Source organism: Mixophyes fleayi, chromosome 2 (genome assembly GCF_038048845.1).
Source record: "Mixophyes fleayi isolate aMixFle1 chromosome 2, aMixFle1.hap1, whole genome shotgun sequence".
Classification (NCBI taxonomy): Eukaryota; Metazoa; Chordata; class Amphibia; order Anura; family Limnodynastidae; genus Mixophyes; species Mixophyes fleayi.
Window position 1 is genome coordinate 62,813,445 of NC_134403.1, and position 15,402 is coordinate 62,828,846.

The 15,402-nt window shown below is 40.4% G+C and overlaps 1 protein-coding gene across 1 annotated transcript in view; it reads right to left on the minus strand.

The window, feature by feature from the left end:
• The window catches only part of GPD1 (glycerol-3-phosphate dehydrogenase 1), a 41,015-nt gene that overhangs the window by 15,982 nt on the left and 9,631 nt on the right, over window positions 1-15,402 (minus strand). Inside the window, exons 3-5 of the mRNA XM_075199119.1 lie at window positions 5,403-5,543; window positions 3,341-3,479; window positions 2,663-2,775 (exon numbers count right to left, since the gene is read on the minus strand). Coding sequence (XP_075055220.1) covers window positions 2,663-2,775; window positions 3,341-3,479; window positions 5,403-5,543 — 393 coding nt within the window. The remainder of the gene's footprint in view (window positions 1-2,662; window positions 2,776-3,340; window positions 3,480-5,402; window positions 5,544-15,402) is intronic.

Sequence of the window (15,402 nt, forward strand, 5' to 3'; positions counted from 1 at the left end):
TATTCATACAAAAGGTTGGTTTTGTAAGAGCAAAACAGTCACCTAAACATAAATTAACAATAACCATTAGTTTAAACATTAACTAATGAACCATTACAAGGCCAATAATAGCAAGAACAGGCCAAGCAAGAAACATCAAGCCAAAGTCAACAGGTGTCATTGCCATAATGTAGGTAAATATCCTTGTTTTTCTTTTTAGCTCAAACTTAACAGGTCAACAGCCACCTAAGTCTGCCACCCGTGCCAGATCTAGCTGGACAGTCTGGTTTAAGGACGCATTATCCAGGTTTCATTTTTGGAGTAGAGTGGCGCCTTATGCAATATTATTACATACATTCAGTGGCCACTTTATTAGGTACACCTTTTTAGCAATGTTTAAGACTCCTTGTCCTCCAGACCAGCCTAAATTCTTTGCGGCATGAGTTTAACAATGTGCTGGAAACATTCCTTAGAGATTCTGGTCCATGTATACATGATAGGAGCATACAGTTGTTGGAGATCTATCACCTGCACATTTATGCTGTGCATCTCCCATTTCATCACATCCCAGAAGCGCTCTATTGAATTGAGATCTAACAACTGTGGAAGTTGGAGTACACTGGAAGTCATTGTCATTCTCCTAGGAACAAGCTTGAGATGATGCGTACTTTGTGTCATGGTACCTTATCCTGCTGGAAGTCTCCACTAGAAGATGGGTAGACTGTGACCATAAAGGGATGCAGATGGTCAGCAACATACTCAGGTAGGCTGTGGCAACAATGCTCAATTGATATTAAGGGGCCTGTGTGTCAAGAAAACATTCCCCACATCATTGCACCATCTCCATCAAACTTGTTCACACAATTAAGGATGGATTCATGTTGTTCTTTCGTTAGACCAGGCAACGTATTTCCAATCTTCAATTGTCCAGTTTTGGTGAGCCTGTAGCTTCAGTTTTCTGTTCTTAGCTGATAGGAGTGGAACCTGGTGTGGTCTTCTGCTGCTGTAGCCCATCCACTTCAAGTTTTGATGTGCTGTTCATTCAACAAACCACTGATGTAACACATGCTTATTTGAGTTCCTGTCACCTTTCTGTCAGCTTGAACCAATCTTTCCATTTTCCTCTGACTTCTGATTAACAAGGCGGTTTCATCCACAAAACTGCTGCTCACTGGATGTTTGTTTTTTGTGCACTATTCTCTGCAAACTCTGGAGACCCAAACCACCATGTCTGTCTTTCCATGGTCAAAGTCATGTAGATCACATTTCTTCCTATTCTGTTTGGTCTGAATAACTGAACCCGAGTTGCTACCACATAATTAGCCAATTAGATATCTGCATTAACGAGCAGGTGTACATAATATAGTGACCATCAAGTGTAGACGTTGGTTCTGCTTAATGAGCAGAGGTTCAAAGGAGAAGAGGTGGTGGAAGGTTTCAGAGCGTAGAGGAGAAGATGAAGCAGTGCAACAGGCTGCATTGTAATGTTTCATTTCATTGTGTGCGCACCCTCCAACCACCCTGACTACTCCTCTGGCCACACATTTAAAGCACACGGCCACACAATGCACCCTTCTTTCCTCCACACATGCCACAATATATAGACCCCATTGTATCTAACTGCACAGCGCAAATACTAGTTTCCCAGTTCTTTCCCATTAACAGTAATATGTATTTACTGTGTACCGCTGTCCATTCTACAGCTTATCCACGCCTCATCTTTTCCTCTTATGCCGCCTGCCCTAAAATGATCAATGGCAGGCAGTTTTTGCTTGTCCTATGATAAAACCATAGTGCAAGGTCCATTGTCTAGTTTCAGAGACATTTCCATTGCTGCATTAGTTATGTCACTGCTAGCCCTACTCCCTACAGAAAGTAAAAGGATATTTGAAGGACCATTAAAGTCACACATTCCTACATTTCATGTCTTCCTTCCTGAAGATGCGGAGGTGAAGGATCAAAAAAAAAGAGGTGGCGTGACTTGCTTATGCCATTTGTCTCAGGAGTATGATGATACTAATTAAGTAATTATGTTCCTGCCCGCTCAGTGCTCAATGAGGTGGGTGCGCTTAATGATGCCCTTCAAACTAAGTGGGCAGGGCAAACCGCATGATGCTGGTAATTTCCTAACACGCCACTGTCACTGAGGTGGCTGGAGCTTAGAGTACAGGAGGTTTCACCATAATCTAGGATTCTGCTGGACATTCTGGGAGACTAGGCAACACGGATTAATGTGTCTTACATTCATACATACATACATACATACATACAGAGAAGGCAGTTATCATGTGGGCAGAACTAATATTTGATAGAATGCAGAAAATTAATTAACCAGGCACTTGGTTGAAAACAGTGATTAGTGATCAACAGATCCTAGTAAAGTGATAGAATGTGTTTTTATGAATATTGGAGCACACAGAACGGCTAATTCCACTGTGTCAGCGACTGTCACACTTCAATGATGATGGCTGAGGTGGAATTATATTTTACAGTTACATATAAAAAAATAGTAAATATACAATATTTCATCCTATGTGAAACAGAAAACAATGATTTCTTTTTTTTTACAGTCTCCCTCAGGTTATATACACACTAGTTTCATGGAAGACACCGCCCCCCCCTCCCCAGAAACTAGAGCCTTTGGCCCCCCCATCTGTCAAATCGCTAAAATAATATCTCCTACCTTCAGCGCTCCACAAATTTCCACTGTATCTGCATCTTCCACTACAGTGATACGGAAATTTGGTGTCTGAAACAACTCTTTCAGGATCTTGCCTTGCTCCTTATTTTTACTGCCTGGTGTAAAGCAATGACAGACAGCGTTCCAGTCAGTATTTCTTGTTTCTTAATATCCCCCCCCCGGTGGTAGTCATTAACGTAACTACTACAACGCAGACAACAGATTACCTGACTTCAGAAGTGTGAGGCTGTCAATGACGAAACACTGCTAAGCCCAAAGGTTTGAAATCACCACCAGACACAATCGCGAGGAATGAAGAAGCTGCCAGCAGAAAGTCACGACGATACTATTATTAGGAGTGTTAAGGGAGTAATACAAGGAGGCGCCGGATGTACAATATTTTATAGCAAGGCTTCTACTTTGTACATCTGCCGCCTCCTTGTATTACTCCCATAACACTCCTAATAATAGTATCATCCTGGAAAGTCACGTGACTTTCTGCTGTCGGCTTCTTCCTTCCTTGCGATTGTGGCTGGTGGTGATTTCAAACCTTGGGCTTAGCAGTGTTTCGTCATTGACAGATTCGCACTTCTCAAGTCAGGTAAGCTGTTGTCGGCATTGTGGTAGTCGGGGTGACGTACCCAACCCATTCCCCCAAGTAAGAATGTTACAATAGCTTACCTATTGTTGTCTCACAAAACTTCCCATCAGCAACCTCATTGGCTATGTTGGCACCCATCAGCACACTCATTGGAATGCCCAACCTTTCACGTATGATGTCAGATATGAGACGCAGACCTTCCGGTCCCTCATCTACACCCTGGAAAAAATTAAATGATAATTAAATGCTAATATGCAGAAAATTCACAATACCACACCTACAGTGGCTATAAGAGGTGTTCTCCCCCATTGGACTCATTGTTACAACATGACATGGACCTATGATGGATTGATTTGAAATTTATTCCCATTAATCAACACAAAGTACTCGATAATGTGCCAAAACATTTTTTAATCCAAATTAATTATGAACCAAATAGTGATTGCATTAGTGTGACATCATGTGACATACTGTCACGTTGGAACTTGGAGCACCGTGATCTCCATTACGTTATATATACGGTTTGCATTTTAATAACTGTTCTTTAATAAATACTGCACATACTACAGAATAACTACAATGATAAAATATCCATAGTGAGCTTGCAAGCGGTATCCTCTTACCTCTTTGTATCTGTCAAGTCCCAGGCATGTGTTATTACTGTGCTTATACTAAATTGTAAAGAGCTGCGGACTATACTGGCGCTATATCAATAAGTGTTAATAATAATAATAATAATAATAATAATAAAAATAATAATGTAACATGCAGAAAAATAGGAATTTTAATCTGCAAATGGTCAATGCTGACAAATAGGGGCAAATCCCTAATTTCCAGCCCCAGGTTTTACAGATTTGTCCATAGAAAATCTTGTGCCTGGAAATGTCCCTATTATTTAATACTGACTAACTGAACAGCACAATTGTTCTTAAACAAATGTTATACAAGGTTTTACTGTGTTTCCTATTCTTTGAGATTTACACGTTAATGTTTAATGAAGTGGACCATCCCGAACACTAAAATATTACACTGCAAAAATACTGTATCAGGATTGTAGTAAGAGAAAGGCCATTTACACCAGTTATGGACAACTTGTCACCCATCAGGGGTCGCATGTGCAGCCCTCTATCTTCTCAGTAATCAGCTAAAATAATACATTTTACCAGACACAGCTCCATTTTTTTATTCCGCTCACTTATTTCTCCCTCTCCCCTCTGCACATCTGGATACCCCAAAAAAGAAAAAAATATTTTTTTCTAAAAAATGAAAAAAAATGAAAATTACATCTGCCACTCTACATGCCCTCAGTCTCTTACTTGCTACAAAATGCACCCACATGCCACTCATTCCTCCACGTGCCACTAAAACCTCCCATATAACCAATATACCATCCAGAGCACCCAAAGGCCCCCACTCATCCTCACTACTAACTGAAAACTAATGGTCACTAACAATTAATGAAACTACTAACTAATATAACTCTGCTCAAAAAGTGCACTTACCTTGTCAGTCAGGATTCAGGAATCATTGTCCTGTGGAGGAGAAGGGAGGAGGATCGCTTGGTACTTGCACTACATTCCATTCTCGCCTCTGATCAGCACTCCCTCTCCTGCCCCCCTCTGATCAGCACTCCCTCTCCCGCCCCCCCCCCCCCCCCCTCTGATCAGCACTCACTCTCCTGCCCTCCCTCTGATCAGCACTCTTCCCTGCCACCCATCTGATCAGCACTCCCTCTTCCCTCCCTCTGATCAACATTCCCTCTTCCCCCCTCTGATCAGCACTCTCTCTCCACCCAACCCCTCCTCTGATCAGCACTCCCTCTTCCCTCCCTCTGATCAGCACACCTTCAGCAAACATATCTATTCAACTGCAGCCAGAGTGGGGACATAAACCTGGAGAAAGTTGGACACTGCAGATGAGAGCTCCCCAGGTCACTGGCGGCCCATAAAACAATACCATGTGTGAGGTGCTCAGATGCTTGGACCTACACAGCGGAATAGTATCCCTGGAAATTATTTTAAAATGTTGGCATTATCCAAAGAAAATAAAAGGTGAAACATAAGATATAATAACAAATATGCAAGGAACATTGTGATCAATCAAGAAACAGCACAAGATGGAAACAACAATTATCACTCACACCTTTATGAGAGACAGTCCAAATGCTCCTTTCTTTATTGTAGACTTCAGCTGCTCGCATAATTTACCAATGAACTGATGAGGGACAACAAAAATAAGGATATCTGCCCCTGCTGCTGCATCAAGCAGTTCCGGCACAGCCACCTAGGGAAGATACACAAAAATAATGCAACGTATTTCAGAATAAAAACAGGAAAGTGATTCTCTGAATAATAGTAGTACCTTTCTATATAACCCACTAACATTACTCTGCAGAGTGTATAATAATAGTAGTACCTTTCTATATAACCCACTAACATTACTCTGCAGAGTGTATAATAATAGTAGTACCTTTCTATATAACCCACTAACATTACTCTGCAGAGTGTATAATTATAGTAGTACATTTCTATATAACCCACTAACATTACTCTGCAGAGTGTATAATAATAGTAGTACCTTTCTATATAACCCACTAACATTACTCTGCAGAGTGTATAATAATAGTAGTACATTTCTATATAACCCACTAACATTACTCTGCAGAGTGTATAATAATAGTAGTACCTTTCTATATAACCCACTAACATTACTCTGCAGAGTGTATAATAATAGTAGTACCTTTCTATATAACCCACAAACATTACTCTGCAGAGTGTATAATTATAGTAGTACCTTTCTATATAACCCACAAACATTACTCTGAAGAGTGTATAATAATAGTAGTACCTTTCTATATAACCCACAAACATTACTCTGAAGAGTGTACAATAGGGGATGCTCAGGAATATGAGTAAGGTGGAAAGAGTAAAAACATCACAATAAAAGTCCAATCACTTTAGAACCACCCCCTTTATTTATTGCAAATGTTATGTTATTTTACCACATACACTCACTATTTAGCTTTGTTACACCTACTGTATACATGACCAATCGCACTACTTTCCTGTAACCTGCATCGAGCGCCAGAGTGTACTCATCTATGTGACGCACTAAAAGAGACCTGTTATTCAAAATGGGTGATCAAGTCCAAATCTTGAGTAAAGAAAAAAAATAAAAATCTATAGGAATAAAACTGCCCTACTAAATGTACATATGTCATTAAAATGTTCTGTAATGAAAACCTGGTGACCGTTGGCCAGAGTTCATGTACTAAGATTCTATTTTGGACCACCCCTGAAGAACACCCTACAATATGCTCCTGTTGGATTTATATGTATGGCATATATGTTTAATGTTGCCCTAGCTGGAGCGATTCTTTTTTCCAGGGCTAATCTATTCTTCAACCTGGTGAGTGGGAGGACCAATTACAAGCTGTAATCAAGAGACTGAGGTGTATATTTACTATACTGCAGGTTTGAAAAAGTGGAGATGTTGCCCATAGCAACCAATCAGATTCTAGCTATCATTTTGTAAAATGTACTAAATAAATGATAGCTAGAATCTGATTGGTTGCTATAGGCAACATCCCCACTTTTTCAAACCCGTAGTTTAGTAAATCTAGCCCTGAGTCTTGTCCTCCCACTCACTCCCAGCCCTGCTGCCATTTAAGAATGGTTCGCTAAACTGATTTATAACAAATCAAGCAAATTATTTTCCTTAACCACCTGCTATAGGGAAGAGGCACCTTAAGAAACTTATTTCCTAGATGATAGTGCAGCTTTATGATGAATAGGTGGTTTGTTTCATGTGACTATGGTTTGCTAGCATTGGCTACAATACTTTATGCATTTTTGTTTTGTTTGTTACCTATTTGCAATAAAACCAAAACAAGAAATACGCCCAAGCTTGGTATATCCCATACTATATATGGTACCAGCTGCATGGCAATAGAAATGCCCATATATGTATATAAAACAGAAAGACAGTTGTTGTCAGCGCTTATCCTTAACCCGGCATAAATGTGTGTATCTAGCAAAATGAGAACATGAGGTATTGGTTCATATTTTGAGCAAAATATTTAAACCTGCATCCCAGCGTCAAGGGCTCCTCATTATATGCAGGTCCTACACTGACCTATATGCTACAAACATCATTAAAATGCAGTTAAAATCAGATGCACTTACTTCCCAGGTACAGGGGCTTGCATCTAACTATACCTATTTGCTATACTGACAACTGCAGTGTTGTACTGGTCTCCAGCACTGTAGTTTATGTTTGCTATCATTGTACTGTCTACTTGAAAAACAATAAAAATACATACAAGTGTATATGTATGTGTATATATATATATATATATATATATATATATATATATATATATATATACACACACATATATATATATATATATATATATATATATATATATATATATATATATATATATATATATATATTGTACACAATATATTTAAAAATACATTTTGATAATAGTACACATTAGTGAAGTACAATTTTTCCTGTTATATTACTTGGTATGAGCCAGGGGCGGATCTAGAGAATACTTCTACCCGGGGCGATTTAGACCCCGCCCCCTTTTTGACATCTGAGGCTGCCGGCGGCTGCATACTATGTGCAGGTCCGTTCAGCAGTGACAGGTAGGGACAGTGTGCTGCCCGGATGCTCTGATTGTGTTTAAAACACAATCAGAGCGGCCGGGCAGCACACTGTCCCTGCCTGTCACTGCCGAACGGACCTGCACATAGTGTGCAGCCGCCGGCAGCAAGCCCCTGCTGGATCCGCCACTGGTATGAGCTAAATACAATATTATACAGTCATAAGGGTAAGGAACTAGAAGAAAGCGTAATATCAGAATGTAAGTAACATGGTTACTAAGTTGATGGTTATTCATTCACAAAAGCCTAGAGAAGCACAATGCCTACAGTAATAGTGTTCCTTGTAGCTGGTGATATATTACGCAGTCAAACCAGGTTTTGTGCAATGTGTTTTCCATTCTGTTTTATCAACAAGGTGTTCAGGCTGGCTCGGCTCCAGTGAGTTCCAGTGATTCACAATCACAATGAGCAGGTTACATTCCTGGCAGGGTCAAGGGCAGAGCTTAGTGTGTAATATCCTTGGCTCACACAGGGCTTTATAATGTGCAGTGTAACTGGGTTAAAAGGCGAAGGCAACATAGTTCTTTTATTATGTTTAAAATACATTCCCTTTTTTGCAAATTAGACAACACCCTCAACTCCCAGGCATCACTTTAGCCGCAACCACCCATAAACTATGTCTATTTGCAGATGACATTTTGCTATATGTGACTAGTCCGGAGACCTCTCTGCCACTCTTACATGATTTGCTACAGAAATTCGGAAGAGTCTCCTTTTACAAACTGAACACGTCCAAAACGGACGCCCTCCCTATCAATATAGAAGATTCTCTCCTGGTACGACTGAAGGCGGCCTATCCATATTCCTGGAGGTCCCTCTCTATGCCCTATCTAGGGATTATGATCACTCCCCTCCTAGACTCCCTGGTTGAGGCTAATTACACTCCACTGCTGGTACAACTAAACGCTTTAGTAAAATCATGGCAATATCATGAGATCTCCTGGCTGGGCAGGATAGCCACGTTTAAAATGTCCCTCCTACCTAAAATGATGTATCTATTTAGGACTTTGCCTTTTAAGCTGCCCAAAAGCTACATGGATAAACTACGTGGTCTACTTACCTCCTATGTGTGGAAGGGTAAACCACCTAAACTTAACCATACTACCATGTCCCGTCCAAAAAAGATAGGGGGTCTTGCCTTACCGGATCTGGTAAAATACCAGGAAGCAGCCATCTTAGATCAGCTCCGAGATTGGTCTCTTCCAGGTTCCCACAAACCCTGGGTTGACCTGGAGAGAGGCCTTAATCAGGCATTCCCATTGGCAGATCTCCTTTGGATCCCCAAGTCCTGGAGACCCTCTCAGGCCACCCTACCACGTCTTACGAGCGATGCTCTTATAATTTGGGATAAATTTCTAAAGGCATCTAATTCCGTCTCCCTTCCTACCTCTAATCTCTCTATCCTTGCTTTAGCTAAACTCATACCTAATTTAAATCTATCCCTGTGGTGCTCAAGGGGCATTACTACTGTCAAAAAGCTTTACTCTGACACATCCCTATTATCTTTCTCTGATTTAAGGGAAAAATTCCAAATTCCATATCAAGATTTCTATAAATATCTCCAAGTGAGGCATTGGCTACATGCAGTCTGCACACAAGACACCCCCTTACAACACCCTCCAGCCCTCTTGTTTTCCAGACTCTCAACTGGAACTAACAAAGCAGCTGTCTCCTTTTGGTACACTCACCTCAACACAAGGCAACAGGCGGTGAAAGCCCCCTCACAATTAGCCTGGGAGAGAGATCTTGGCCGGGAATTTGAACCGGATCAATGGAATAGAATTTATCAGACTGCCCATCGAATGTCGAGGTGTTTGAACCACACGGAGATGCTCTATAAGCTGCTCCACAGACTTTATATGACCCCTGATAGATTGCATAAAATGTGGCCAGCCCAGACTAGGGCCTGTTGGCGTGAATGTGGGGAAATAAGGGACATATTCCATGTCTTCTGGAGTTGTCCCGTGGCACGTGCTCTCTGGGCAGAGGTATATATCTTGGTAGCTAAGGTCACCCGAACTCTGATCCCTAATACTCCAGAAGTAGCACTTCTACACTTTTTCCCTCCACAAGTTTTATTGGGGGATCGATATGTCATAGGCCACATTTTTATAGCTACCCGTGCAGTGATAGCCCAAGCATGGAAATCAACTACGTTACCCTCCATATCTAAAATAATCTCTAAGGTCCAGCTAAGCTGCGACATGGAAACCATGGGAATACCCTACACCTCTTCTGCCTCATCTCCCCACATCATATGGTTTGATTGGAACAGATTTGTCTCCAAAACGTCAGTTTAATCAACCGCTTCGAGGCCCCCCCACAATATGTCACAGTAATATCTGGAAGTGGTTACCCAGGCTATATATTCAACAATTGGTAATTTATTACGATGTTGGGATTTATACAATTTTTTCTTTTTTATTTATTTTTCTTATGCTACTGACATGTATCGATTTGTACTGCCTATCGATTTGTACTGCCTCCCTCCCCCCCCCCCCCTACCTTCCCCCTCTCACCCTTTGTTCTTTAAAATGTGTACTTTTTCTTTTATGTCTGTACCCTGTAATTAAAAGCTTAATAAAAACCATTATTGGAAAAAAAAAAAAAATACATTCCCTTTTTTGAAAAGATACATTTTAACAGCATTAAATAATTTCCATTGAATCATCACAGATCAACACTGACAAATGACTGAAGCACAGAATGGGAGCCCCCTTATAAAGCTACCTTCCAGAATTGTAGAGCTATTGAAGTATTTCCTGATAAGTTTTATTATGCAGCCCCTGCACCATTTATTATCCCTTGTCTGAATAGTTTGTTTTATTAATTTGTTTTGGACCTAGGGAAGAACAGTACAGAGTAATCAAGATGCTACCAGTGACCTATAAAGTAACAATATAACTTCACTTTCCTACTACTATTACCTCTTCCTATACATCCATGTATAGTCCCACTGCTTGACTGCACTGCTCCCATATCTTCATATCATCTGAATCTATGGGGTATATTTACTAAAAAAGTGGAGATGTTGGCTATAGCAACCAATCAGATTGTAGCTGTCTTTCTGTAGAAAGTACCAAATCAGGCCGAACCAACTCATGGCTCTCCAAGTGTTCAGTAACTGCAAGCCCCAGCATGCTCTGCCAGCAGATATCCAGCCGACAGCACAGGGTATGTTGGGACTTGTAGTTTCACAACACCTGGAGAGCCACAGGTTGGCCAGTAATGTACTAAATAAATGACAGCTGACTGGTTGCTATAGGCAACATCTCCACTTTTAAAAACCCACAGTTTAGTAAATATACCCCTATATCTCCAAGGTCCCTTTCCTCTGTTGCGGTTGACATTAAGTCACCATTTATTCTGTATTCTGATTTTCATTTCTCACCTGCTTTATTTTTCATTCATACATACATTCCCTTCATCTGTTGTACAACCTCAGTGCCAACCAAGCACAAAATGGCATTTGGGTAATAAATAGGTTTTATGTATGCAGGGCAAAGGTCACATTGCATTAGTGAGCAATAAAATGGCCTTGTTGGTTTTGATAATCTCTTAGACTGTAGTGAAATGTAGTTTTATCATAACAAGCCTTATATGGAAATAAGGAGATTATGTAACCTGACGAGATTGCTCTTGGAATCATTTTAAGTTTATTACAGCTCTTTATAGTGAGGTAGGAACCAGTGGAAATTGTAAAATGATTTTGAATGTCGCTCCCTGGTACAGTGTTATATACATTATACAAGGACGATGTGTGATGAAGCGGGGTGTTATACTGCAGAATGTATAATGACACTATAAAATGTTTTGCCAAACATACATTTTTAGTCCTGCAACCCCACCAGTGTGTTTCTACCCACCCTTAAAGAGGTTTCCCACTCACAAGATTATATTTTATATCCCCCCTCTCCCGTCACTAGTGCAGCAGTCCCTCCAGTGATCCCTGCTTTTTTTCAGTTTAGCAGCGTCTTGGTGTGGTGAATATGTAGTATATCTAATAACATTGTTATTTTCTGTTGAATTTATGTATAACAGTTTGAATATTTTCTGTAACCTTTCAAAGTGCATTTTGTTAACTGCCCTGAGTCTGAACTAGGCAAGTGTCAATGGTCTTTTGAAACTAGCCAGGCCCAGAGACAGATCTGAGTAGTTTGTGTATGCAGAGGAGTTAGGCTTAGCCAGGCAGAAAGAGCAGAGGTGAGAGATTCTCTGACTGACCAAACATATATCTTAATGATAGATAATTTACTTGGGTGGGGGGGCGGGGGGACTCTGTCATTTTAGGCATCCATCTAACTTAGGTGAAAAATAAAATTCCTAAGGTTGTAGATGAAGAGCCCAACAAGAAATGGTTTAAAAATCCCTTGTTTCAGACATCAGATTGTCCATTTCTTTGAGGAGGATCTACCACGACTGAAATGTGCCATTCTCCTCAATGTGTACTCCTCACACACCAATTCCTGAACTTGTAAGTAGGGATTCTGGTTTTATTTCCTATTTTATTTTCTGAAACTCATTTGTGCAACCTAATGTGTGTCTGTTTATTACATTTTTGTAAATAAGCCTTGGAAACATTTTTCAGATTAAACATATTTTATCTAGTGTACTCTCCCTGATTCTTTGTAAATTTACGAACCCCAGGGAGGCTCATGCTACATATGTATGCGATTTACGTGTGAAACATTAATAAGTGGTTCTGGTGAACATAAGGACACCATAATAAATCCTTCGTGGTGGCAGAAAAGGTGTATTCATTGCTAATTAACTAAGGTAACACCAGTCACAGACAGCTGTTCAGATTGCTGTATCTGGGACAAGCTGGCACCTAGTATGTACAATTAGTGCAGACTTCTGTTTGTCAGCCTCCAGAATCAGATTCAGTGCTGGAGGATGGAGGGATCCTTCACAATGCTATTAATGACTGAAATAGCACTGTCACTATCCAATCTAATACATTAATTCTAGTATGTTGCATCCTACAGATTTGTTTTGGATCATTGCAGAAAAGAGGTGTGGCTAAATAATAAGGACAGTGATCATCCGCTTGATTTACAAACAGCATTAATACATGTACTGCCAAATACTAGTTCTTGGCACCTCTAAATTCATTTCTATATGAAACAAAGTTGGTCTATTAAAAAAAAACATGTGTTTATGGGTAATCTTTATTTAGTTTGGATCAGTGGTCAAAGTGGAAATGAGGAGTGGTGGTATGGACACTGTAATGGGAATGTAAGTGAATGGAATGTGATAGTATTACAATGAAGGCAGTAGGAGAAGTGGTGGTATGACACACCACCGTATACACCCCCCCTTACACCACTGGTTTGGATAATGAAAAAGAGTTATATCTCATAAATGAGATGTGTGATCAAGTAACTTATTACTCTGCAGAACATATTATAAATGACATGCAGAACATATTATATATGATATTACATGCCTTACTAAATCCATATTCTTAGACTAAAACCAAGACATTTCTCATCACCCTCTATTTACTCACAGTGATCGCTGTAATTCTGTAAGACAAGCTCCAATTCCTAACTGCTACTAAATGGCCAGACAGATATTATCAAAATATGTATTTAATGCATAGAGCAAAATTGATAATAACTATAACTTATCCACAAATTTTCCCAAAATGTTGGGAACTAGTAAACTTCATAGGGAAACAAGTTTGGTATGTAAATACTTGCAATAATTGCCATTGATGTAGTTTCAAGGTGCATGTGTAATATATACATACAAGCTTATTACTGCCTATATTTCCTGATACCATTGCCTGCAATGACTAGTAAATGATAACATACAATGACCTGCATATTAAAGCATTCAATAACTCACGATGAGCACAAAATAAATACTCTAGGAGCGAAGGAAGCTGCAGTTATAGTTTAATTTAATGTTCTCTTTTACATATGTAATTCTACATTATTCAGCATGGCTCTTTGTGCTAACAGTTACATAAAAAAGTCTGATAGCAGAGAAATAATAGAAGATTATAAATAAATATATATATATATATTGGGAAATATATGTGTGTATGTAACTGTAAATATATTTCTCACCCACTAGACACTCCACCAGTTTAGGGCAGAACGCCCCCATGCTGCTCCAACAGTGCTGCGTGGAATGTCAGACTGACGCTGGATAGTGCACTTTACCTTCATGGTTCATATGTGAAACATTTCACTTTCAGGGTTTAGTTGTGCTTTATATATAAATAATGGTAGGAGGAAAAAAAAACCAGTATGAGACCTACACCGTTCCCTCCACACATTCCACAGAGCAGCAGCAACAACAAGATGGTGGAACTTCCAGTGTGAGAAGAGAGCCCTCAGTACTACAGCAGCCACTGTCACTAAGTCTTCACAAACGCTGCATCAGATCAGTATGGAAACTTGTCATTTTTCATTGACCATGCATCAATTTATCCATCTCTTATCCTGTCCGCTATAGCAGCTTTCCAAACACAAGATATTGTTTGCTTTGCTACTAATATATATCATACTTGCCAACTCTCGGAAACAAGTTTCCAGGAGAGGGGGCGTGACTGGAGGGCGGGACGAGGCCAAACGTGTCATTTTGGTCCCGCCCCCCCACGAAAACGTAATTTACGTCGCGGGGGGCGGGGCCAAAATGACGCAATTGGCCTCGTCCCGCCCCCTCCCGCCCTCCAAAATGGCGTCAATCACAGAGAATCGCGTCATTTGACGCGATTCTCTGTGAAATCCAGGATGCGGGAGAAATGCCAACGAGCCCGGGAGACTGAACCGAATTTCGGGAGTCTGCCGGATATTTCGGGAGTCTCCCGGACATTCCGGGAGAGTTGGCAAGTATGATATATATATATATATATATATAATGATCTGTTTCTCAACTGTTCCTGTAGCAGAATATAGAATACTTTGCCTTATCTATCTGGCTTTCTGCTGTGACAGTATCAGTCAGAGTGGTTGGGTTTCCCTGGAATACAATAGAACTCTGCTGCGCATTTTGCATAGCACACAACTGTATCCATAGGGAGCTGTGTGTGTAACAGGACAATAACACTAAGGAATGATGACATAAATCAGTGATGGTAACCTGACATAATTCAAGGGGCACAACCATCACATGGACAGCACATTACCGATTATTTTGAGAATATAAAAACAGCCCCAAAATGACCTTGAAACCCCCAATTACTCATCCTAAAATGCTCCCACATACCCCTCATTTGCCAATAAGACATCCCACCTGCTCCAAAATTACAGTACATGTTATTAGACCCCAACTTGCGACTAAATGCCACTACATGCACCCAGCCCCCACTTGCCACTAAATGCCGTTACATGGCCTCAGAACCCCATTTGCCACTAAATTCCACCACATGCACCCAGCCCCCCACTTGCCACTAAATGCCACCACATGCACCCAGCCCCCCACTTGCCACTAAATGCCACCACATGCACCCA